General features: G+C 38.9%; 1 protein-coding gene across 4 annotated transcripts in view; it reads right to left on the bottom strand.

Annotated features, from left to right (window-relative positions):
* Nucleotides 1-27365, bottom strand: part of RBKS (ribokinase) — a 75899-nt gene that overhangs the window by 21587 nt on the left and 26947 nt on the right. For 2 of the 4 annotated variants that reach the window (XM_033056142.1, XM_033056143.2), the window contains exons 4-7: nucleotides 25803-25865; nucleotides 18343-18507; nucleotides 12749-12840; nucleotides 3014-3202 (exon numbers count right to left, since the gene is read on the bottom strand). In XM_033056142.1, the coding sequence (XP_032912033.1) occupies nucleotides 3014-3202; nucleotides 12749-12840; nucleotides 18343-18507; nucleotides 25803-25865 (509 nt within the window). The remainder of the gene's footprint in view (nucleotides 1-3013; nucleotides 3203-12748; nucleotides 12841-18342; nucleotides 18508-25802; nucleotides 25866-27365) is intronic. The other 2 variants (XM_033056144.2, XM_033056145.2) reach the window with 2 other exon arrangements.

Below are 27365 nucleotides of genomic sequence, written 5' to 3'. Positions count from 1 at the left end.
CTCTACATGTTTTGGACTGTGTATGGAGAGCTCTGCTAACAGTCATGAGAAGCATTGCATACATTACTGAAGCCCACACTAAGATAATTAGTGCTAAAAAAAAAGACTCAACAGGCCTTTTTTCCCTCTTTATAGTATTGATTTAGTGTGGGTGAAAAACGCCAGATTTTCAATCTTGAAGATTCATGTTCCACCACAGAGTGGGAGATGGAGCCAGCTTTTCCCAGTGTTCTGCCACTAAACACTTAGATTAACCACCTCAAGGGTAGGGAGGAAGAGCCAGGCTCTCCAGCCCATCAACCCTTAGTGTCTCTGATGAACCTGTGAACATGGAGAATGGGGAGCACACAAACTGGGACAAGGAACTCAAATTCTTGATCTTTATGGGTGTGCCTACCCAAGTACTTTGTTGTTCAAAAATTCCTAAAATTGCTGTGGACAACAGAAATTACCAGGGGTCAGTACTGAAGTTGCAGTGCTACAGAGAGGACTCTGGGTAGTGGTAGCAGCCATGGAAAATTTTTGCAGTGAAAGGAGACTTTGAAGCTAATTTTGTATCTTGCATGTGTATCTTCTAAAGGGCAAACTCTGTTTTTAATAAGGACTCTGTAGCCTTTTGCAAATTGTGTGATAGGGTACGCATGTCATTTAACTCTTTGTCTGGCAATAAATTTACCTTCTGCAGATCTAAACAGTATCAATACAGGCACATAACCTGCTGTGATTTTGCCTGATCTCTCAAGATGCTGAAGTCAGAGCAGTTTAAGGTAGCAACTATCTTTTTAATATCAAAGGGCAGGCTAAGAGCATACACATGAACAACTCTGAATACCCTGTGGGTAGGTGGCTACTTGGTAAGCCACCTTACAAGTATGATCCTTCCCCTGGGAAAGGATCTACTGTGACATGCCTTGAAGAAAGTAACATGTCCTACTAGGATGTTTAATGCTTATTTAATAACAGAGCAATCCAGGTTAGTTGAGGATGAGCTTAGTGTTTGTAAGGGTTGCTTTAAAACCACTTGCTTTCAGGCAAAGTGATAATCAGGCTAAGTACTGTAAGACTTTTATAATGGAAGGCCAACACATATTTTTTCATTCAGGCTGCAAGAATAAACCAAGCACAGCTGTTTTACTGAAAACAACCCACTGGAATTTAAGTAGATTAACAAAATTAACTGTGAAAATCCTCTGCTATGTGGAAGCCAATAACCTGTTGGCCACAAGGAGGCAAGGCAAGGATTTAGTAAATTAAAAGAAACTGTTTTTATTTAAAGTATTTTTTTTTTAAAGAGGATCATTGCATTCGTTCAGACATGAAACTCCAAACTGCTAGACAAGATAAAAAGCATTTTTCATCCTCAGTGTGTGGTTTCAGTATTGCTGTTTTATTCCAAGAGCAGCAAATCTCTAAGATATCAAACAATAGCTGATCTGGAAGCAATTTTATTCTTTTGAAGAAGCAGATCATACATATTTCTTCAGCATCACTTCTGTGTGATAGAGAAAAAGCTCTAACAGTAAGCTTTGATAGCAGCAGTGGATTTACCAGCTCAGAGCAAGAAGCCAAACTGCCTGGTTCACAAGGTGTTGCTCTCAAGCTAATAAATCCTGCTTCTGGACAGCTTTGGGAGCTCTGCCTTTCACTTCTAATTCTGGGCTAAAAGCAAGCAGAGGCAATTTGGCATCTGGAGTGCCCTACCAAGAATCTTATGCAGAGGACAGTGATGTCTTCTTCCCCTAACTAAAAACTTAAGACATTCCAAAACCAGTACTAACTCAACATCAAACTTCTAAATGACAAAGAGGAAAATAAAACCAAAGTATTGCTATTTCAGAGTTATATAGAAAAAGATTATATTGAACAATGAAACAACGCTTTCCACAGTATCAGAACATCACAGTCCAAACCTATAAGCGATCTGATTGAGATGAAGTGACGTTACTCTTAGCTCTGCTGCTGCATGTTACTGACCTAGGTAATTTCAGCTCCCTGTTCCTCTGTTTTTTTATCTTTTAAGCAGTTGCTTCTCCTCTTTGTGAATCAGTATGAGGTCCATGGATAAAAACATGCTACAAGAACTAGTTGTTATTAATGCAATTCAGATATGGAATGTACCAGATGGTAAAATCTCCAGGATTTTAATGAACTATTGTAACAGAACATATGTAATATGACGTTATTATAACAGGCATTTAAATGTATAGTTAGTACATATCATGCGACCTGCTCTGCTCTCAGTAACTCCACTGGAATTATTTTGGATTTATGTCAGATAATACTAGGAACACAAAATAGCCCCATATGTGCAATGTGGTAAGGTTTTCATAGCAATGCTATCTTAACTATTGCCTGTCCTGTTTTTCTCTTTTGCTGGGGGTATTATATTTTGTGGTTTCACAGAGCATGTTTTTCAGCATGTTCTGAGCAGGAAACAAAGAAGTATCCTAATGTCAAAGACTAAAATGTGCCTGACCAAGTATCCCTTACCTAGCATCAGAAAACAGTCATCATGAAGCAGCAAGAATTTTTGGGTTTTTCCACTATGTTCTGTAAAAATGATGTCTTTAATCACCTTATGCTAGGCTTGGTAAGTAATTAATACTTTGTCAGAAGAATCAAACATTTGGTTTCAGACTGTAGTATCTCCATTATCTCACCGTGTTTGAGTTCTAGACAAGATGAATTAAATGAAAGGGCAAAGGTGTAAAAAACAGGACTGCAGCTCAACCCAGTGGCATCACACACTACAGTCAGAGGCAGGTACTTCAATAAAGGAGGAACATGAGGACACCTACAGTACATAGAATAGTTCTAGCTCATCTACAATACAGACTATAAAACTCAGGTGAATTGACATTTAATATATGAGACACTGGAAGCAAGATATAAATTTCACATCATAAATTAGCCTTTGTGCTAGTGCCCAAAGATTTGGCTGATTACTCACTGCTTTCCCCTAGTGCTTAAGCAGTCTTTTCCAAAGCAAGACAGTTAAACCACAAAAACGTACCGTAGTGTCCACAGCCCTGACCTTCCCAGCAGGAACGTGCTTTGGAATGGGTTCCTCTCCTGATATCATCATGCAGCCTTCTGCTCCAAGAGTAACAATTACGAGCTTACACCCTCTTTCTAACAGCATGCGTCCCACCTTTTCAGCATCTTCAAGGTTGCCAACTGGGATGCCCGTTAAAATTTCTGCCTGGAAAACAACCCACGCAAATGAAAATCATAATCTGACAGCATTCATTTTTGGACAACAGTTGCATTTGAAAACAGTATTTAGTATCTTTTAGAAATGTGTATTGTAGGATGATCATGAAACCACTTCCTACGCTGATATTCAGCTGTGTCTTGCTCCTTGCTTGTAATCAGTGTGTACTTCAGGCACAGCAGAGTAACAGAGAGCAGCCTAGGCAGAGAGACACAGGAGGTGTGGGTTCTGTTCCAGCTTCTACAACCTACCTGGCACACAACCCTTAGTAAAATCACATTTCTCCCACATGCCTCAGTTTTTTCATCTGTGAAATGGACACAGTGACACAGTCTTGGCAAAAAGGATTTTGTGGTTTAATGCGAAAAAAATGCTACAAGTCAACTTGTTCACTATTCTTGAGGGATATTTATCACTAGGCAAGAAACTTTTAAAATACTTCTTAAAATTCTCTGTGTTCAGCTAAAGGGACATCACAAGGGAAAATCTCTTACAGAAAAAAAAAAAAGGCTCAACTTCGTTTGAGCATTCTGTTCAGTTTAATGTATATTTTTGGATGAGAATACCTAAAATTTATGTGAAGCCCACTTTGGAAAAAGGCCCATTTAAAAATTATTATGTATTTGTGTTACAGCCATGTCCATATGCCTGTGTCAACTGTGCTGGCTCTGTACACAGTTAAACTCTTCTTCTAACTGATGGTGAGTTTAAGTAAACTTCTCCCAGCTGGGTCTTAAAACTAATTCCTTCTAGTTCCACCCAACTAAGAGCAAAATTTCCCTAAAATCTGCAAGGAAGACTTCAGAATCAAACAACATTTTTGCCACTTCATACATTTTCTTGATGGCATTGCATTGTCAAGTGCAATGTGCTTTTTCTCTTCTTTTTGGAAGGGAAAAGAACAAGAATGAAACAGGAAGAAAAGGAAGAGAAATTGCCTTTTCTTTGAAACAGTCTGCCAGGCAGTTCTCCTGCATAATACTGTATGCCTTCAACTGTAAGTAAACAGACACATTACATTTGGCTGTCTTTACTAAATTTTGTCCTGCTTGCCTGAGAAAAGGGAAGCCTCACTGTAGCTTGCATTACAAGGTTGCTGCTGGATCTTGAAGAATGCAGTCTGACGCATTTTCAGATAACTGCTCATAGCTGAGCACAACTTCCACACTCCTAGGGTTCACTTTCAGCAGAAAACTTTCTTTGGAACCTATTCAGCAGCTACTCTCCTGACCTTTGCTGCATGGGCAGCTCAGCTTCTTGGGAAACAGCTGCTGAAATATTTCAAACTACCTTCCTCCGCATGACTGCAGCTTGCATTCAGCACTCGTGGTTCTTGATGTAACAAAGTGTGAAGTGCACTGATTAAACAAGTGGTTCCCGGAGCGCAGGCCACGGCTGCAGTGAGGAGAGGGTAGGCACTGGGGACAGGAACTCCTACAGCCACACACAAGCCAGCCGCCCCCAGCCGTGAGTCAGCGCCCGCCGCTCGCCACTGTCATTTCCTGACTTCCAGCCTGACCCAGACCAGAGCAGCCACCCCTGGGCTCTGACGGGCCACATGATGCCAACACACTCCCTAGAGTTTAGAGCATCACTTGCAGAGCACTTAATCCTTTTACTTTTTAAACACACATGACCAAGTTCTACAGTCCCTACTTGGACAAACGCACAAATTATATCAAGCGCTGTTGATCTGATCACTGTGAGGCAGAGCCTGGTGTGGCAGGATTGGGTTGTTAAACTTGTGCACTGCAGGGGCAAGGCGTGGTCAACACATACAGGTAATTTAAAATTACTTTTTTAAACCACACTGATCCCAGACAAGAATATAGTAAGATCTAAATTGTAAGATCTAAATTGTAAAAAGGCAACTAAATCTGTCCAGTTTTCTCTTTGGCATGCCACTATGCTGCTCAAACTTCTCTTGCAGTGTAAACTATTTAAGCATATTAAACACATTTCAGTTTTTAAAAGGTTTCCAGGAAACCACTTACTTAAAAATGGTTTTGGAGTAACCACAGATAGATGACATATAATACTAAAATATATATGTACACTCTACTCAAGTGTCTAAAGGGTCCCAGTCTCTTTATGAATTTCAATATCTCTGGAGTGGGAACTATGTACTCCTGTATTCAGAACACCTTGTACACTGTGTTAAAAGAATAAAAATAATTTAAAACAAATCCTTGAATAAAACAGGCAAACTGAATTTTTCAGGGTACTTTATGAGGGGCAATAATTCCAAACATTTTACCTCTTTTGCAAAGTCTCCAGGAGGAAAGTGGATTTGGTTTTGGTAGAGTAAATCTAATATTGGTTTATTTTAGTGGTATTAATACTTCTGTAGGCTGATGAGCAAGGTAAAAAAAAAATATATACATATATTCGAATATAATATTCTTCATAATTAAATGCACAACCTTAAGACAGTACTCCTCTTTGTGCTTCCCATGTTCCAAATCAATAGGATTTTTTGCTTGAGTAGTGAAAGAATTGTTTTGGACAGATATTTGTAGAAATCTTTCTTTTCATCTTACACTGCTTATACCAATAAACAAAATTATTTTGAACAGACAGTCTGTATAAAAGTAGATCTTCAGCTGCTTCAAACCACTATCATCTAACTCATCTACAGCAGGATGGTACAACTAAAAAACACTGGAACAAGCTGGAAGAACCATAAAAGCAGCAGAAGCCAGACAGATTCTATGCCAATGATTAGAGATTGCGGTAAATGTCAACTGATGTTAAATACTGTGGTGAGTTTTTAAGTTCCTCCCTTCAGTAGAATCTTATTTAAAAAACAAACTGTGGTACAATTGAGGGAAATAACTAATGGTTATGTAAAGAAAAAATTAAATAACAATACTAAAAGCCCAATGTGGACATTTGCCATCATACTGTACAAAAGAGCAGCCAATGAAGAATTTTATTTTTCTGCAGCTATTCTCATAAAACTACCCAGTTAAATGGACTTATTAAAGCAAGACGACATTCCACACAACTGCTGTCAGAATAAACCTATGATGGATGTTATATAATTAATCCACATACTATTTTCACAATTTTGTTTGCAAAACTGATAGAAAAATTTAACAAAAGCTTTTAATTTCATAGATATGAAGGTTCTTGGCCATAGTCTTTACTAATTAGTTAAGTCTCCATCTCTCTTTAGTCTGTGAAGTCTAGTCACGGTAAGCTGACACAAACCAGAAGTGCTACTTAAAAGAAAATGGCCCTGCTTTTTCCCTGCCTTTCTTGTCCACATAGCCCATTCTCTTGTGCCAGAACAGCCATTTGTGTGGCCTGGAAACAAAATGGATTGCAAAGCAGATTTGTGTTAAAATTAACATTAACACCACCCACCATTAAAATTAACACCACCCTGAGTCCCCGAAAAGTCCATCCAAAACAATTAACTTCTTTCAACAGCAACAGTAATTTACACTGGCCAAAACTGAGAATGATCCTAGCATAAAAACAAGTTCCTAGCTGTGGTGCATTTGGGGTAGCCACTTCCAGGGAGATATTCTGGATCCTCTGCTTGGCAATTGCAAAACCAAATCTGCAGCATCATATCTAGTTTTGGGAACGCTGGCACAAATAGGACACTGACCTACCACAGCGCACTGCAGTGGAAGGACAACAAGACAGTCAGAGGACCAGAGACCAGGACATAGAAGAGGAGAAGCAGGGAAAAGCAGGCTTGTTCAACCTGAAGAACTCCTGGCTAAGGGGAAAATCTAATTGCTGTCTAGGGCAATTAGTAGGTGGGTATAGAGAAGATGAAGCCAGAGTCTTCTTGAAGGTGCACAGGGATAGGGCTAGAGACAACAAGCACAAACTAGAACATGGGAAATTCCAATATTAGGACAAGTTTTTTCACCACAGGGGTGATGAAGCAGTGGAACACGTGCCCAGAGGTCACGCAGTCTCCAGCCTTGGGAGATTCAGAACTTGACAGGACAAAGCCCTGAGCAATCCGTCCTAAATTGGACAGGCTTCACCAGGGTGTTGAACTAGTTGAACATCCAGAGGTCTGTTCCTGACTTTCACAATCCTCTGATCCTCAGCAAATATAAATGGTGAAATAACAAGAAGTATTAATTCTTTGGGGAGCAGTCTATAATTTGGACTGGGTTTTGTGCACCTAGCACAATAACAACTTTGCAAATGTTGCCAGGTACCACTGGAAGAGAAATAATAAATAATAACAGGGAAACTGTCCCAGTTTTAAGGCTAATGAATCTAAAACTACATATGATAATTTAAAATACTTTTAATTTCAAATATTTAAACACAGTAACTCAGTTGGCTACGAACTTGGCCTGTACCTTAGGAGATTTCTTTTGAGAATGACAAAACAAGAACTCAATCTCATTAATTCTGACTCTTGTGAACAGTCCCCAAGAAGTAGTACAACAGATTTGCTGTATAAGAAATTGCAAGGTCAGGCCACAAGCCAAGCTAGTTCCAGTTGTTTCAAATTATAAAATTTTTACATACATACAGGCAGAAATACTTATCGTGCTAGAATAATTAAAAACTGATTGAAATGAATTGGCCTGAAGCTTTTAACTTCCCTCCCAAAAGTAACATCTTTCATTTTAGACTAAATATGGGAAAATTCATAGTTTCCAGTAACTGATAAAATGGGGTTTAGAACAAAGATGGAAATAAAATACACTGTGAATTGCTGGCAACTTCTATGTAATGGCAGAATAATAGCTTTCCATTACTTAAAACACAAAAGGCAAATTCAAGACATGTTCTGAAATACTTTATTTTCAAAGTACCTGTTTTTGTTTTGACTTCTGGAGAGATCAATTATATTTTTAAAGAAAGATTAGTCTCAGTATTAATCTCTCTATATTAATAAGCAGTATCTTAAGTGTTCTTGTCCCAGACTGCAGATAAAGTTTTATAAACTTCATACTCTGAATCTTGCAAAAGGCAATAATGTCTCTTGATTATGGACATACTAACAAATATTTATTAAAAAAAACGATCTATCCTCTGTTAATAGACAGTAACACTTAAAAGGAAACAGTAGGAATATATCTGTTTCTCTGTGTTATTTTTATACATCTTAAAGCTTTAACAAAATTAGCAATTAACTTGTATTGCTTTCTAGTATTGAAGCTCCAAAGTATTCTAATCGCATTTAATTAAATTTTTGCAAGGCGTCTTTAGATCAGAAGCCTGATACCCATTTTACATTACAGAGAAAGTAGGTCCCAATTTTGCATTAAAAATAGTTTGTCAAAGTTAATAATTTGCTGTAACCATTCAGGAGTTCTTCTCCTGAAGGACTCCTCAGTATTCTTTGAACAGAGAGGCAGCTGTTCTTCATAACATTTAGGATCAAATTGAAATTGCTGATGTGCAATATATTTAGGTTCCTAACCTGCAGGGCTGTGTAACTGCATGCACACGCTAAGAAAGAAAAACAACAGATGAACTGTATTGACATTGTGGTTATGCCTAGAGCCATCTGCAACAAGGAATCACACAAACACGTGGGAAAAAAATGGTAAGCATCCCAAAGAGCTTTTCTTGTATAGGGGTGTCTCTTTTTCAACATTTATAGATGACTGAAAAGAACAACCATTAGTTTTCACCAGGATGACATTGGATACATTTATTTTTCATTAGAAGAATTAAGGGAATGGAGGACTAGCACATTCCTGCACAAACCTCAGGGATTAGGCTGTGCTACATCTGGGAATTAACAAACTAGTCTCAACAAGTTTGATCTTTCTGGGAAAAGATAAAACTGAACTACAGGCTAAGCAAAGAAAGAACTGATAACCTTGCAAGATTTGTTCTGACTTTTTTTGTTCGTGAACCACATAAAAAGAAAATAATGTCAGACATAAAATTCCCTGTTATTGCAACAAGCAGAAGTGAAAAGAACAGCTTGTGAAGAGCCTTCTAGACAAACTAATGGTAGATAATTCACTGATAGAGTAATTTTGTTTGCTTCTCTCTAGCACGTAATCCATAAGAACAAGCTGTGCTGTTATACCAGATACTGCATGTGATTTCATTAAATCCTAAAGCATTTAATAAAGAATGGAATATAAAGTGTTGATGTTGTATTTGATACTGCATGTTTGAGAGTCAACATCCCATGGCTGACACTATAGCTGACATTTTAAAACTTCTGTTCTGTGACAAAGGCATTGCAGATCAAGACCCCGACCTTTAGAGCTGTAAGAAACAGAAACTTCTGACTCAGTAATAATTCAGCTAACCACAAGGACCATCCCCTTTTTCTCATCTTTAATAATACAATCACTTCACACAGTCTATGAGATGTCTTAAACTGTATGGCTGGTGTTCTGTTTGACAGCCAACATAATTTTCTGTTACAAACATACTGTTGGCATATTATCCACAAACCACAGGGTTTTATAATTTAAAAGTATTTCTTAGTGAACAAGAAAGAGACGGACATTATGATAAAATTGTGATAAATACTTGTAAATGTAAATTACTAAGAAAGGCAAACCAAGCAATAAAAAAAAGTGTAAATTCAGTATCTTCTGAGAATGCACATCTTTGTTAAAAAGAATGTTTTAGAAGCAATTGAACTGGGTAGCTCTAAAGAATTCACCTTCAACCAAGGTGATTTATTAACTATTTAAAAGACTTAGTAAAGATAAAGCAGAAATACACTTTTTTTCCCCTTTGAAGTAGCTAAAAATACCATATTAAAAAAATTCCAGAAAGGGTAAAGCTGGAACATAAATAGGATTTTGGCTAGAAGGAAGACATTTGAGACTTAGAAATACCAAGTAGGAGAGGCAATGGAGCTGGAACAGAACATCTCAGGAAGGCAGTTGTAAGCAGGACATTCAATAAATTTGACAATGGAGAATAATAAATTTTAAAAATCCAAAAGAATGATCATAGTGGCATAGAGAAAAAGTCGATCTTACCCAAATGCTCTTTTCTAACTGTAATTGCCAGTAAACACTGAGGGAAATTAAAAAAAAAAAAAATAAATTTTCCCAGTTTATGTCCAGGATCACCAAAGTCTTAGGTACTTTCTGATTTAAGATGATGATGGAAATGCATATGTAGTTAGTTCAATGGATAAAGTTTTAAAAAATTAGAATTATCTGTAAGATTTGTAGAATTAACTTACTGCTTTTAAGTGCCATACAGAGATATGACTGCTAACCTTTATTTGGGTATGTAAACATTTATCTGTAATCAAACTTCTCAAGTGTATTCATTACAGAGATGTGTGATTTTAAAAAGTCATGAAAGAAAACAGAAAACAGATGGTATATGAATATATAACAATTGCTAAAAAAATTACTTTCAAACTTGTGACATAAGAAAAACAAATGCTTGATTTTTCCTTTTTTTTCAGCAAAAAGAATGGAAAAATGGTAATAGTTCATCTCTAAAAATCAATTCAATACAAATCAGACACACAGAGAGAATTAAATCAAACAAAATTGAATATTGTATTTGTGCTAACATAATCAATTTCATTGCAAAGTTTCAAAAGATTGTTTTTAAAAACAAAGGTATTTGTGAGCCATTATTGTTCCAGAATATGCTGTAGGAGTCCTACACTTGGATTTATGTTCCCATGATACGGCTGGCAGGAACTCCCATATGTCTAGCACTTCCATAAATTCAGAAGGGATGAGCCTCCTCAACAGCAGAGAGCATACTTCTGTGCCTGACCTTGCATTCAGTGATCTTAGCTATTTCCACATGGTAATTACTTTTTTAAAGAAAATAGCAGAAAAGAATGCAAACTGTACCCCCAGCTCTGCAGGAAAAGGTAGATGAGCGAGCAGGGATTTATTATAATTGTACACCTGCATTTCTTGTTCTCTAAATAGAAGTAATTTTCTTTTCTCCATGTGGTGGTAATAATAATAGCCCTGGATCCAGCAAGCTACACTTCTCAAAGAATGTCTCTTTCAAGACTGTCCCCTAGCAATAAAACATAACAAAAGGAAAACTTTAACATGTGTGTTAAAGAGAGAAAAGTCAGGAATAGACAAGTAATGAAAAACAAAGTTTTGTTTCTAACATATGGGGGATAAGTTTTTGCAGGAGGAAAAAAATTAACAAGCGTCATTATGAAAAATCAAGCAATGAATGACATTTACAAAACAGTGGGAGAGTATAGATGTTCTCAGCCCAAAATGTGAGCCATTGCACCATTTAGCCAATCCAGAGGCATGGTCCAGGCAGAAGAGCTTTCTGATAGAATTAAGAAAGCTGATATTGGTGTTCTGCGAGTCCCCTGAACAAGAATAAATACTTTGCTTTAGCATTCTCTTCATCACATACAATTGAATTCTGATATCTCTTGGGCAGTGTCTGAGCCACAAATTGTATCACTGCCAGTTATCCTGGAAACTCTGGCTTCCAGAGACCTGAAGAGCCATGGCATCTCCCACCTTCCTATTTTGCTAATTCTTGAATTCTCTGGAGTATGTGGACTTGGTACATAGCAAAACATCCCAGAATGAAATTTAGGTATCCTTTTGGGTTACTTAGGCTGACCCTTAAATGCTAGAAGACTCATGGACTGAGAACTGATATAGTTTGTGATGGGGTTTAACATAAATTTCAAAAGAGGGTAATTGAGTCTTCAAACACTTACACTGACAGACATTGTTATCAGACAAAAAATACTACAAGTAAGCTGGGCCATGCTCTTCTCTTAGTTCTTCCCCCTCCTCTCCACCCAAAGGGATCATGTTCATTGCTGCAATCATATTTCTTAGGGATAACTTTAACTCTGATCAAGGCATGGTTCCTACCCACTAGGTTGCTTCTGCCATGTTCCTGATTATATAAAGAGAGGGTAAGGGGAAGGAACACAGCTTGCCTAATGCTAATAAGCAGCAAATTTAAACAAAGGTCTTATGAGATGAGGTTAATTTCTCTCTTGTGACAAAACCAATTTCCTTTGGGAGAAATAACACTTGAATTAGAAAAGAGAGGGAAAGGAGAGGGGGGAAAGAAAGAAAAAAGGAAGATATATAGTTGAAAGCCAGAGAAGATTCACTGAGAACAGATCTGACAGGAAGAGGCATATGAAGCTACTATTTGCTATCAAGTGCAGCAAGCGTGCATCACCTCTTGGCAAGAGAGTTTAAAACTGTCAGAACACTATGGTTAATGCATTCCTGCTAATCATACCCAGGGACCACAGAACAAGGACAAGGAACTATTTTAATATTTACCACTCAGTGATAACATTTAACAAGTGTCCTTTTATGGATGTATTTTGCTGATCTACTTGTAAGGAAGGCTGGACCCAACTTTCCTGCTGCGAAAAGCTAATTTAATTTCAAGTGCAAGCTTAAGTTATTTTAGAATATTCCTCTTTGCTGGTTAGATCAGGAATCAAATCTGTCACTCCAAAAGTCCTATGTAAGAGGAGCATGGATCAATTTTCCTGCTCCTTATGCTGCATTTCTGAGAAGAGTATCCTTCTAAAATTTTCCTGCTTGAGATTCCTTAATTAACATGACATATGACCATTACCTCAGTTTCATTGCAGCAGAAGATATCAGAATAGGTATAAAACTGTGGATCTAGGTCAGCGAGGGCTGGAGCTGGATTAAACAAAGTCTTTACTGGAAAAAAAAAAAAGATAAAGAAAATCTAAACCTGGAGTGTTTTAGATTCATAAACAATCATTTGAAAGACCACTGTGTCTCAATCACAGTCCCCAATGTTTATTATTAACATGCAAATTACTCTCAGGTTCTGCATCCTCGTCTTACACAAATGCTAAAAGCTTTGTTTATTATATTAAAGTTCCATTCTAATTCATGTACAGGCACCTGCTATGATGGGAACATGACAGAAGAGTAACGGAAAAAAAACCCAAGAAATTATTAATTTTTTTTAAAAGGGAAGACTCAGACATTAATGCAATTTGTTTAACTGATGATGCTTGTTCCATTACATTAGTAACTATTACAAGAACTGATTAAGTTCTAGAATTTTTCAGTGTCGTTATCTGAGTTCTGTACATGAAGAATCACGAGTTATGGAGTAATGAACGGCATGTCCAGACAAGGAGTTAAATGTGCTTCTGAATGTGTTACCTAACTTGTTCAAAATGCCACATTATAAAACTGTAGTGTAGACAAGGCACTGTATATTTTTAATATGCTATCTGGCAGAACTAGACCTAAACTTATCATGTGGTAGAATATGTACATTAATCTAACTTTAAGCTGTAGTAGCCTAAGGCCCCTTGTAGCAGCAGCAAACATTTGTCATGAGTACAGTGTGACTTACTCACTATTAATACAGGAAGTCTGTAGCCTTGGTTTTTCACTTTGCCAATTCTATGATTAATACTTGTGCCTTAACCACAAAGCCATCATTTTTAAATAAAGCACACACTCTTACTTCAGAAATATTCCTTATAGTCAGTGATCAAATCTTCCAATATGGATGCCTAAATTTTCAGTCCTAGACACATATTTAGACTGTAAGCTATAGAATATTATAGTCAGACATCCTGAACATCTCTGAATCCCAGTTAATGCCCTAACAGACAAAGATGCACAGAGGCTTCTGAAATCTGAGTATCAAGAAGTTGAGGTGATTAAAGTTTTAGCCTTTGACTGTACAACTTTACCATGCCTCTCTACTTGCCTCATTAAAAACAGTATTAAAGTGACAAAGACTTTTACTCAGAAGTCAGAAAATGCCAGGATTAGGAATTCCAATGAAATTTTAATTTGGCTCCCTTATATTATTACAATACAGAATGTATTATAATAAACTCTTTAATTATATGATCACATACCACTGAAAAACAGCATGTGATCACATAATTAAAGACTGTAACATAATACATATGCAGAAAGGAGACAAATTAAGGTTTCACAGGCAAGCTTAACTCTTGCATTTCCTATTTTTTTAACTGCAACACTAACAAAGTTTCCTTAAACATAAAACTTTAAGGTATACTTTCCTAGGAAAAACAAACAAGCAGCACATACTGGAAAACAAACTGTCATGTGGTATCATATTGACATATGCATGGGTCAGGAGCAACCCTGGAAGTGTTCCAGCTTGGGTTTTAAGTAATACAGACTTGTCAGGAGCACAATGTAATACACTACTATTAGTTCTCTCCCTTACTCTCTGCTGAGCTATGGGGGGTGATAGAGGAACCCTAAGATCCTCTTTCAGGTTGTGAAAAAGAGCATGGCTTCTGAACAGGATAATCTGCTTGGTCCTCCTGAGGAACTTTTTTTCTGCCTGAATTCTTTCACAGAATCACAGAATGGCCTGGGTTGGATGGCCGTTTCCCCCTTGTCCTGTCACTACATGCTTTACAAAAAGTTTGTCTCCATCTTTCTTGTAGGCTCCCTTCAGGTACTAGAAGGCTGCAATTAGGTCACCTCTAAGACTGTTCCAGGCTGAACAAACATTACAGGAAAGGTGCTCCATCTCTCTAATCATCTTGGTGGCCTCCTCTGGACTCTCTCCAGCAGCTCCATGTCCTTCCTGTGCTGGGCCCCCAGAGCTGGATGCAGTGTTCCAGGCGGGTCTCAGCAGAGGGGAGCAGAGGGACAGAATCCCCTCTCTGCCCTGCTGCCCACACTGCTGTGGATGCAGCCCAGGGCACGTTTGGCTTTCTGGGCTGGGAGTGCCATGGCTGGGTCATGTCCAGTTTCTCACCCACAGCACCCCAAGTCCTTCTTGGCAGGGCTCTGAATCCCTCCATCCCCCAGCCTGTGTTGATACCAACATTGCTTCTCTCCATATTCCAGTCTCTATTCAACAAATCCTAATCTCTGTTCCAATTTTGTTCCTCTTTCAGCTTCTCCTTTCCTTCTTCCTCTGCTGCCCCCAAAAATCAAGTACAGTAATTTCACGACTATAAGGCGCACCCTTTTGACTAAAATTTTCCCTCGAAACCCAGAAGTGCGCCTTATAGTCCGGTGCGCCTTATATTATCTATAAAGTTGCGAAATTTGCCAAACCAGAAGTGTGAGCTGTGAGCCGTGGGGGAAGCCAGCAGTGCCACGGCAGCCGGCTAGAGGCGGGCCCAGGGACCCGCGGCACTGCCCCTGCCGGGTGGAGGCGGACCTGGGGGCCCATGGCTGCCGGGTGAATGTGGGCCAGGGGGCCTGCAGCACCGCCCCTCCTGGGTCCAGGCAGTCCCAGGGGCCAATGGCTGCTGGGTTGAGGCGGGGCCTTGGTCAGCAACCGCGCGGGGGGAGCTGAGGGCGGAGCCTCGCTGCAAAAAACAAGTGCGCCTTATAGTCCAGTGCACCTTATATGATCTACAAAGTTGCGAATTTTGCCGACTCCGGGGGGGTGCCCCTTATAGTCCAGTGCGCCTTATGGTCGTGAAATTACTGTAAATCTCTCCTACATTTCCCTTGCCTGAAATCAACTCTCTATCCCCAGCACTCCCATCTAACTTTGTCTCTTCTGTATTGAAATTGAGCAAGTTCCTGCTCTCTGCTTCCTGGGCCTACAACAGATCCTCAAGACTATCAAAGAAGTTGCCTAAAACCAGATTCAGGAATTACACTGGAAATCATACTGCCCAAATGGACAAGTGCCTGTATGGACAGATGCTCAGGGGAAGCTAGCTGTGAAGCTCTTAACAGTTTTCTGATGTCTGTGTGAAAGGTACTTATTTTCCAGAGGTCAATAATACAGTTAAAATCAGGCAGGTTTCCATACTGTTGTGAAGGCTTATCTTTAAAAGAAGGATAAGTTGTCAAGTCTCAAGTAAATTTTAAGGTAGCTGGTATTCATAATTCAAAAGCTAGGGTAGGGTGGGAGGCATTTTCCATTGCCTGGTTTCTGCAACCACAGTGCTTTGGCAGAAATCACAAAGAGTTTAACCACAGACAAACAGCTGTTACGAAAAATTGTAGCCCAAGATTAAAAGCTTGAAGCATCTGAAAAATATATCTGTTTCTTGCAAATTACACGGAACCTTTAACTGAAGGTGCCTCCAGTTCCCTCCAGCTCATTCTTCATGACAGTATTAATATGCTGGGCATTATCAGTCATATTTTATGGAGTCTGTCACTAGAGAAGCCCAAACCCAGACTTTTGGATGAAGCAGCTGCTTCTCACCACCAACCACTAAAAACCTTTAATTGTCCAGTCAGATTTCCACTACAATTTATACCTAGTTCATATAGTTCATAACCCACCCTTCCTTCCTTCCTTACTTCCTTCCTTCCTTCCTTATTTCCTTCCATCCTTCTTCCCCCCTCCATCCCTTTCTCCCCACTATGATTGTCACAAGAATAACAAGAATAATGAATAATCACTGTCACAATGAGAGGATGCAATGACATGCACATGACACGATGAGATATCCCTCTCCAGGTTACAGATGCAGATGACCTTCACTGAAGAGAAGCAAAGAGCTCTTGCCTGTCTCCATATTCTTTCTCTCTTTTCTCTATTTCTTTCAGTAAGAATGAAGAAAAACAAGCAAAAAACCCTCATTGAAGCAGAGGTTTGAGGCATCTGGGTATGCATCTGTTTTACACAAAAATAGTCAAGTGAACATTCTAACATGAAGTGCTACATAATACATGAGGGTATTGGAAGCTAAAAGAAGGGAAATTGCATTAACAATTTACTGTTGGCTACAGATAGGTTTTTACAGTGCTACAAACTCAGCTGTTTACTTAAGATTTGATGGCACATGACATTTGACCATGTGTAAACTATTGTTTTAAAGCAGAAGCAACCAAGCTTCCCTGACAGAAGAGCTGTACAATGATAACACACTGACAGCACAGAACTACAGCTGGCCCACAGTTAACTACTATCTTTTCTTGATATATTGTGCTGTCTACAGTTGCTAAGTGTTTGCATGTCTGTTCAATGTATCAGGTTTGAATTTTTTCAATTGCTTTTTAAAAAAATCTTGTCTTTTCTTCTGTCACAGGCTGGCATCTTGCCATAGGAGGGTGACAAAAGTGTGAAGCATCTTGCCAAAACTGTTCATAGAGTTAGAAATAGACAAAATAAATCATGGGTATTGATTCATGATTCAACTAGAGTCCATTATAAGAATGTTGTTATCCATTTTCATAAAATGTAGTGACAAAAATATAGTGCAACAGGTGCACAACAGGTCACGGTGCAGAAGGTGAACTGGAGAGTCCACAGTTCCAGTGTGCTGTGATCTACTGGAGCTAGCCTGGGGCCCAACTTCAAGAAAATAAGTTCTGATCCCAGTTCTATCCCTGATCTGCTGCATGACTGACTGTGCTATAAGCTGTCCTCTCCCAGTCTGATCTTCTGGATAGAAGGGAAAAACAATTTTTTAATCTCATATAGATGCTTCTCTTTCATAATTATTTACTTAGTGTTCAAATACTGTAGTAATTGTGCTTGAGTAACTGAAAGCATTAGAGGCACTTAAACAACAAAAACATTATTTTGGTAATGATATCCCATCCTGTTTAAGCAAAATATCAGCTTTCATCTACATATAAGCTACAATGAAGGAACAATGCCCTACATTTAAAAGTATAGTACAGTAACAATTTTCTAATAATTTCACAGACCATGACTGTGTCTATGCAATGGCATCATGCCCAGTAACACTCTAAGAATTTTGGTTAGGAAGAAAAAGCCGTTTTTTTTTAAGGATGTCAACTACTATACCAAAAACCACAGCCATATCTACTGCTATGGTGGGAGAATAAGGATATAAGTCTGGTCTTGAGGCAGTTTCATTCACTTTCCTGTGTGTGGAACTTTACTGACTTGCATTCATTATGCCTGTTCTGCTCTGTAATCATAGCAGAGTCAGGCCCATAGCTCCTGACCTATCAACATTAAGGATTTAGTCACAGCATGAAAACAGGAGGAAAGGCAGCACCAGACATACACAGGCAGATTATAAGGGTGTGATTTGTTTTGCTATCCAAGGTTAACACTGAAAAAATTTTAAACCAAATTCAGTTCTCATTAGCATGAATTTGTTGGCTATTGTTTCAGTTCTAAATTAAACTAATAAGACAGAAACCAGAATAGATAACAGGATCTTTATTTAGAAAACACAATAGAGTATTTTTCATGTAGCGCAAATGAAAGAGAGAGAATGGTTTATGATAAATTACCTCCACTGGCACGTGCCATTTTCAGAGCTTCAAGAGAAATAGCAGGGGTTATTTCTAGCTGGCAAACAACCACTTTGGCTTTACAGATGACATCAGAAGCCCTCTTCAGGTCTTCAAAATTTAAAAGCAGGTTGGCTCCTGGGACTATGACAATAACATTCTGTCCTAAAGAGAAGATGTTGTATTTTTTATTTTAATTTTCACAATAAAGTATGTAAATAAATTCCTTGCACTTTTTACAATATATTTCAGATAAATATTTTAATTTACTTTCCAAAAACCCATTAAAATTGTATGTATTGCTGACATTTTCAAATACAGAAATATTTCAGAGGATAATCAAAAAGATCAATGTATTAATGAACTAACACTGCACAATAAACACTATACGAATTCCTTTGGGAAAAATCATATATGGGCATTCCCATCTTACTTCGGTGTCTTCTGTGAACTCTAAAGAAGCACTGAACTAGTCACAGTGGAGATGGTAGATACATGCAGAGCGTGGTATCCGCCTCTTCCTAAAATATTCCACTAGCATTTGGAAGAGAAAGGCAACAATGTCATTACTGAATTCATATGCCAAAAATGGCATAAAAATTTTAATATTCCCATCAGCTGGGAAAAAAAAGTATTTCACATAGCTAAGAAAATTATGCACATTCTTTAGATTTCAGAGAAGCAGGCTTGCACCATTTACCTGAGACATTTCAAGTTAGGGCTCCTAACCATCATGACAACCAGAACCAGCTTGTCACCAAAGCCCAGAAAGGTGATGCCTGTGTCTAAGAAAAGTTTCATCAGAAGTGAGTAAAGAAGGTGGGCAACAGCTTCTGCTCTTAGAGGTGGCCAGGAGAATGGTCTAAGCAAAGCTGTGCGTGTGGAAACATGGCAGTGATTCAAAGCACATCTAAGATCCATTTTATTCTTGCAGTTTGTTTTACAGTTAGGTGAGGTTCACTTATGTAGATTCCAAATATTCTTTTGTTTTTCTTCAGACACACAAATCACCTTCTTTTATTGCAGCTTCTTTCTTTTTTTAATCTCTGTTACAACACCTAGAGACCTTCAGGCATGGATGCCTTCAAATTAAAATTTATTATTAATCACTCAGGTATTAACTTCAATAAGTCAGTTGTTCCTTGATTTACAGGCTCAACCCGCCCCCGCTGAAGATTCCTTTAAGGACTGCCAATCATTAAAGGCTACCAATAATGAACTGAATTACTCTGCAAATAAATATTTATGTTTTTAAAGACATTATTTTTGTTGAATGTGACTTCAAAGTCCTTTGACTAAGAATGTGCAAAGCTTCTTTTAGTAAATACATTCCAAAAAGAAAGCAGGACAATGGAAAGAATAATATAGTGATCTCAGAGGGAGGGACCCAAGCTTTCCAAAGCAATTCTGCTGTCAATGGTTTGGTATAGAACAGCTGCATACGAAAAGCAAAACCTCAGCACTTAAAAGCCAACGCCCTGCTTTTCAACAGACAATGATGGGCATCTTGGATAAAAAACAAAAGAAAACAAACCAAAAATCTTCTGCAACAAATAAATGTTACCCGAGATACCTGAATTCTGTTGAGGAAATATTCAAAGGCAAATTGTGCCTATTTTGCCAAGCATATATTTTGATAGCTTTAGGGTGCAGCAGTGCAAGCAGTAAAAGACAGAGAATCAGTGGAACAAGAATCTCTTTCATTTCTGCCTGGCCTCTGTGCTTCCTACAATCTCAGACTCTATTCACATGTCTCGATGCATTATCTTGCTGAACTATTTAGTTGTACTGACATGTAAATTATTATCAGACTTTGGAGCTAATGGCCCAAGGCAGTAAGGAGGGCTGTTTGCTTAAACTCATATGAACAAATTCAAGGTAGACCATACTGCACTGGATCACAGTCTGAAGATTTTCTTTGTAACTACAAAAGGTCAGGGACTTTGAGTCTGCTTTCAAACCTGCCAGGAAAATGCAGTACCTACTGTGGTGCAACAGTCCAGACAGAGTAAACCCAAGCTGCAGGGAAACCACCCCCTGCTCCACCAATTTTGTTCTTAGCTATATACAACACTTACTGAATGAGAGCAGTCACCACAAACTTGCACCAGGGTGCATGAAGGCAGAATATGGACCCATGAACTCACAATTAATACAAAATTTTGTATTAACAGCAACCATTTTGTTGAAAGCAATTATTTCTTGCCAGGGAAATCAGATGGGAATTCAGCATCAGGGACAACAGAGTTAAAGACAGATGGCAAAGAGGGGTGAGATTCATCTTGTCCAACATGAAATAATTTTTAAATTTCAAAAAAATCCTACACACTAGAAAAGTCTAAGAAAAGTAATTTCTAAAAATTGTTTTTCTATGTTCCTTCAACAACGAGAAAAGACAAATATTTCAGAGGTTTCTTTAGTCTTACATACATTAAATATCTTATCTTAGTTATGTTAGATGAACTATTGTCCAGAAAAGTCTATATACCTCGGTTAACCCTGGGTGAAGCCTTAAACTTCTAATACTACTCCAGTGAGGTAAAACATTACCCACACCAAGAATGAGAATTATATATTTACTGCATTACTGTTAATTCTAAAATCTCTTTTCTTAGACTAAAAATATCAGTTTTGATGGGAACATCTATATAACTTTGAGTCCTGCAGACATCAGCTAGAATATTAAGGGCCACATTCACACTTGCTATAAGCTGTAACAGCTAAATTAAACTGATAAGCTTGCACAGGCTTATACCAGATGGGGACTGGGTCCAGTCAGGTTGAATGCTGCACACATAAAAACTGTCCTAAGCTGGGTTTCTAAAACTGCTATTGCCAGTTCTTAGAAAGATGGATAACTCAAGCCAGACTGTTTTTTACAAGGGTCATCTTATAGATGACATCAGATGAGATGTGCCAGTGGAAAAACCAAATGCCAAATGAGTAAACAACACAGTGCAATAAATATCTTTAAAATTGGATGACAAGCCTAAACACCATCAGTAGTGCTTAGAATTAATCAAAATATCAAACAGTTCAAACAATGCAATTGTAACAATAGTTGGTTGAGGAGCGCTTGTGCATAATAATTCTAGAAAAGAATGCTACAAGAAAAACATGTGCTGCCAAATTACACAGTTCATGAATATGAGGGTGGGTTTGGGGTGTGTTACGGTATCATAATTTCTAGGCAACCACTTGATAGAAATATCACAGAGTCTTGCACAAAAAACATTCAAGTTCATGAAGAAAGTCAATAACTAGAAAGTCTATAAAATTCAGGTGACATTTCTTCACAAACTTGAAGGTTCAAACCAAAGATTTTCCTCTGTGGAAAGTATAACACAAAAAAGCTGGCATATGTATTCTAAGTTTGACTTGTTTACTTAGCCTTACCTAAATATATATTTTGAATGGTTTTTTACTAGTAGTGCTTTGGTACTGAAGGTACACTCAACTTAAAAAATTATGTCTATTCACTGTTTATGAATGATTAATAACTATACCATGAAGTCAGCACAATGCCTGTCTCAAGTGAGGGTTATCATGCAGTGTTCTGTCCAGGAGAGCTCCAAGTCCTAACTTGCAATAATCAATAATAACTTGCCAAATTCTGTTGTGCCTGCACTGAATTTTTGCTAGGTATATGAATATTAATGTTGTTGAACTTGTTCAAACCTCTAGTCCAGTTAAGCCAACATAATGGCACCATCAACTGTAGTTGATAGTCAGCACCAAATATAGAAAAAGCTGCAATAATCTTCAGAGGTAATAACGTAAAAAATTATCCACAGAGGGTTTTTCCCTCCTCACACGTGTGTGTAAAAGTCCAATACACATCACTTAATGGAGCTCTTACCATCCAGTATCACATTGCTAGCAGAAAGTGTGCTAAGTGACAGAGTTAGTGGCAAGAAGGCAGACTGAAAGGAAGACAAAACCTTGGGTTCAAGGTGGTGTGATGCACCTCAAAGAAAATGTGTTAAGAAAAGCAGCTGGATGTACCAGCTTTTATCCTTTAGAGAGAAAGTAAAGATTTGAAGGTTACAGGATCCTGGTATACTGAAGCTTGTGTTTAGTAAAATCAAAACTTTCTGAAAAGGCAGCAGCATACAAGAGGAGAACTGGAAGGAACACAACGTCCCAGAAATATTTCTGCACAGGTTTCTGAGACCAGCCCAGAGGTAACCTTTGCAGCATCTCTGAGCTGCACATTTTTCAGTGGAGCTCTATAAACTCATTAAACATCTCTCTATATTCTGCATTAAAGCAGAGATTGACTCTATCTTTTATTGAAATATAATATACTAAACCTCTCTTTTATTGAAATTATATTATATTGTCCCAGAACATAATCAACTTTGAGAGTATCAAATGTGCCTGGTATTTTCCAATTTTTAGCACTTTGCCAATTACAATAGCGTGTGAGTTATACTTGTGCAATTCAGTAACCAGTTAAAAATTTCCAAGAAATTCTGCAGCGCCAGTTAGACAGACAGAGGTAATATCAGGGAAGATTTACTTCAGAGCCTCATCTGACTCTGATCTCTATAGGCTTCTTTTGCTCTGCCTTCACTCATACATCACAGCATCATATCCCTCCACTTGCATATCTCTTACTTCTCCCTGTGATTTTTCTTAGTTTTTTTCCCAAGTATCAGTGCTTTCAAAGAATTGGTAAGAAGGGTAAGTTAAGTGTGTAACAATACAGCAATGAACACTTGTCAGTTTAAAGAGATGATAGCTATGTTTTTTATTTGTCCCTCAACTTAACACAAAACACCCTCACCAACCCAAATGCCTCCCTTTTAGGTATTATTTGAACTAGCAGAAACTACTTTACATCAGTCCATTGAGTGCTGTGGTGGTTCAGCTATGCCAGCACAGCCACTGCAGTAAAACATGCATGTGTAGACAAGCCCTTTGAAAACTGCTGTAAAGCCTGTTTAAGTGAAATCAGCCAGGTTTCTACAGAAAAAAAAAAAAAAAAGAAAATGTCTCTTGCAACAGCAAAGCACATAAGTACTGCTATTTTACTGCAATTTACTCAATTCAGGCGCCAGATGGTTTTTGAGAGAAGTAACAACGAGAACCATTACCAATTCTGGGCATCTGTTTGCTTTAGAGCATAGTTCTGACCAGGTTTGCTCTTCTACTAGATTTTAAATTAAATTTGAGGCCAGTGCTAACTTAGCATACGATTTTTCAGTTACTCAGAGGTACAAACTACATGTCACGTCACTACGTGAATCACAACACTGTCATATACCCTTCACACTGACACTAACGTAAGATAGCCTACTGTGAACCTCGTGGCCCCAAACATCCATTTCCCTTTCCTGGTGCTTATAAAGGTTTTACATCCACAAGATGGTTTTATTCCTTATCCTTCAGAAAAATTCTTGGTCATAAAATTTTAACAGGTCATCCTCTGTTCCTTCAAGTTTAGACTGTTTTTATCTTAGCTGGCCATGCATATGAATTGGGAAATTATAAGACTGGTTCTTATTCAACTAGCCTGGACAGCAAGCCTAGTGCAAGACATGTACAAAACAATGAGGCTCAGGAGTACTACTGGATTCCCACTGTCCCTCCTATTTACAATGGCCACAGTGACTGTAGGCAGGACAAGAAGTGTCAAGAGTTGCTGTGTAATTTACCTGCTGATCCAAACCAGGAAAAGGAGGTGGAAGTTAACAGGCAGGTATCCAGGTTATCCAATGTACTAGCGTTACCTTATTTCTATTAGAGCTGTCATGCAAGGCTTGGATTAATCTTACTTAGGGAAAATTAAACTCACATCTCCAACTAATTTGCCTAATTTTCCTGAATATTCCTGTGTAGGCTTGCCTTTAGTCACAGTTTCTTCCCAATTTTGCTGCGTGAGTAAATAGCTATGTTTCCTTTCCCATTTTGAGCTGTAGCCCAATGTACAACCATCAGGTTACATAGAAGCTTGGTAAGTTGATGCGTCAGCTAAGCTGTGGTAACTGTTCAAATGAAGCCTCTTAGCAACTCCAGAAGTGAACTAATCCAATCACACTTAATTTGTTATGTTTGCATAAACATTATCAGTCCTGAGCTCTACATTTCAATCCAGACACACTTCTTTTAAGGGCTCTCAACTGTTTGAGGAAATAGCTTGAAAAGACATGTACAGTAATTTCATGAATACAAGCCGCACAGACTATAAGCCGCATCTCTGGGTGTTGGCAAACATTTTGTTCTTTGTCCATAAATAAGCTGCACCTGAGTATAAGCCGCTCTGTCATTCACAGCGAGGACCCGCGTGCAACAAAGTTGCCAAATACTAACAGAACCACGGCATGGTGGGGGGTTTACTGTCTCGGCTAAGGCTGTGCAGGCTCGGCCCGCTCAGGACTGCCAACGGGGCCAGGTGGCCCAGCTCGGCGCTGCCACTTGGGGCTGGCCGCCGCCCCTGGGCTCGCTCACCCCGGCCCGGCGCTGCCCCGTGGTGGCAGGCAGGGACGGAGCCCCCCACCCCAATTCTGTGGCGGCAGGCGGGGACGGAGCCCGCCAGCACCCGTGGAGGCGAAGGCAGGAAGGGAAGGAGCACCCCCTGCTCCTGTCACGGCGGCAGCAGGCGGAGGCGGAGCCTGCCTGTTCCTGCCGCAGTAGGCGGGGGCAGGAGCCCCCCACTTACCCCACAGGCCGCGGGGATGGCAGCACAGAGCCCCCGCCTCCTCCTCGAGCCGTGGGGATGTCAGCACAGAGCCCCCCGCCTCTTCCCCACCTGAAATAGGGAACTCCTCTGCCTCCCTCCCCACCCTGCGCTGCTGGCACTAAGTTGGCCCCACCCGCCATGCAACACAGTAACCAATTTGTAACAATCGCGAAATCCTGGGTTTTACTGGCAGGTGCTCGGCTCGGCACCCTGGCTGGCACTTCTGGGGTTGTAAATGTCAGAAAATTATTCACATATTAGCCGCTCCTGAGTGTAAGCCGCATTTCCGGTGTGGGAGCAAAATTTTAGTCAAAACAGTGCGGCTTGTATTCGCGAAATTACTGTAAATGTGGCACTTAAGTAGATGGTATAGTGGGGACTTGGCAGTGCTGGGTTAATGGCTGGACTTAGTGATCTTAAAGGTCTTTTCAACCTAAATGATTCTATAGCAAAAATGATGGGCAAGTTGTAGTGGAAAAGGAGAGCTTTAACATTCTAATACACTGCATGTTCAGGAATGTAAAACTAGATAGATCAGCTGACAGATTGAAATTCGGCTTTCACACTGCTAATTTAAGCATCTAATTCTGCTGCTTTTAGGCACCTAATTCTACATTGCCTGCAATAAACAGAAGTGCAATGAAGTGTGAATAAAATCTTGAAAAAAATGAAAAATGTAGGAAAAAAATTCCATAATTAACAGTGACAAGGCAAAGGTTTCTTTTATGGCTGTAAAGGTAGAACAAAGAGGACAATTCAGAGCAGAAATATGTACCTTCGCTGTTGACAATTATTGAAGCAGTTCCAGTAGCAGCATCTGCAGTTTGACCTACAAATGCTAAGAAAGGGAAAAGTTAGAGCATGCACTAGTTCAATACATTACTTTCAACCAATAGCATGTGACGCAGTTTAATTGAATTAAATCTAAAATGAACCCATAACCTCCAGCAATTTAAAAATGCTAATTACTCTTTCATGTGCAACAATGCCAGAGAAGCTAACAACAACAAAAAGTGTTAATTTACACCCACAAAACAGAAACACGAGTCCAACATTCTTTAATTTGGCTACATTAGAGAAAGCATGTTATTTATACAGCCTTCTCAGGCACTCTACTTCTACATGGAAATATTTCTTTTATCCAATGAAACAATAGAGTCAAGGCTAAAGAAAAACAAAAATACTAAAACAACACAGCATCTCATTCTGTGTAATTTGCATTTCAGCAGCAATATTAACTAATGCTATGAAGGCAGTGGTGGTTATATATTTCCTCTTTGGATTATTATTCAGAAAAATTAAAATGATGCTGGCAGCCCTGTCTGTTAGAAGGATTGTTCCATGTTTACTACTGTAAGAACATGTTTTCAGCTAAAAGCAAATTTACCAAATACCAACCAATGACAGGAAACTGGAAATAGAAAAAAGTAGCACTGTAGTAAAAAACTGACCAAAAAGTTGAAGGTTTCTTTTTTTCTTCCCCAAATACTGTATTTGAGAAAAATCTACTGTTCCATTTGAGACAAATTTTGGTGACCTTTCATTTAAGGAAGTCTGGTGTTCTAAAATTTTAGAACATAGATTTAATGCTGGGAAAAAGTGGGCTTCTTTCTTAAGATGTGCCTTTGTGGCTAGTTTAACAATCTGCTCCAATTTGAAGAAAGCTGAAAAACACCTTACATCATGCTCATCTGGTTTGCTGAAGTCTTGCAGGTACTTGCCCTGGAGGTACCTTTGTCTAGCTCAGTTAACAGGGTCAAAGCAGGACTTCCCTTGCAATTACAGCCTCTTTTCAGCATGAATTCTGTCTGCACACTGGAACTGAAAGCAGAGAATGTGTGTCTTCTCTACTCTCAATGCTCTTGCAGCATGAGCAGCAAGTTGCCAGGTTCAAATGGGGGAAAAGGAACAACAAATCAATAAGGATCTAATGGTCTGAGCAGCACTGGCAGCTGGTTGGTTGTGGAAGATAAGAAGACAGGAAAGGGGGAAATTACAAAACATATTGGAATTGGAAAGAAAAGAGATGTGCTGATATGCTAGGAAACAGAAGAGCAACATAAAGAAGACATAAAACAAGCACCCAAGATATGAGAGCTGGCAGAACTGGCATTACCCCAAGGACTTTCATCCAGTACTCAGTATCCTTGCTAGTAAAGCACTAAACCGGGACAAAAAGCCCATGACTGAAATAAGACCATCCTGGGCAAAAAGCTCTGAGCACACTGAATCACCCTTGCCTTCAGATCCTGGAAGACAAGTTAGGATCCTGGAGCAACCTCACCAGCAGTGTATCTTATTTTTCTCCAGGGTTGATCAATGGAGGACAATCAAACAC

The sequence above is a fragment of the Catharus ustulatus genome, chromosome 3, assembly GCF_009819885.2.
Source record: "Catharus ustulatus isolate bCatUst1 chromosome 3, bCatUst1.pri.v2, whole genome shotgun sequence".
NCBI classification, from domain to species: domain Eukaryota; kingdom Metazoa; phylum Chordata; class Aves; order Passeriformes; family Turdidae; genus Catharus; species Catharus ustulatus.
Note: the sequence above shows the minus strand (reverse complement) of the source record. Positions and strands in the feature narration are given on the sequence as shown.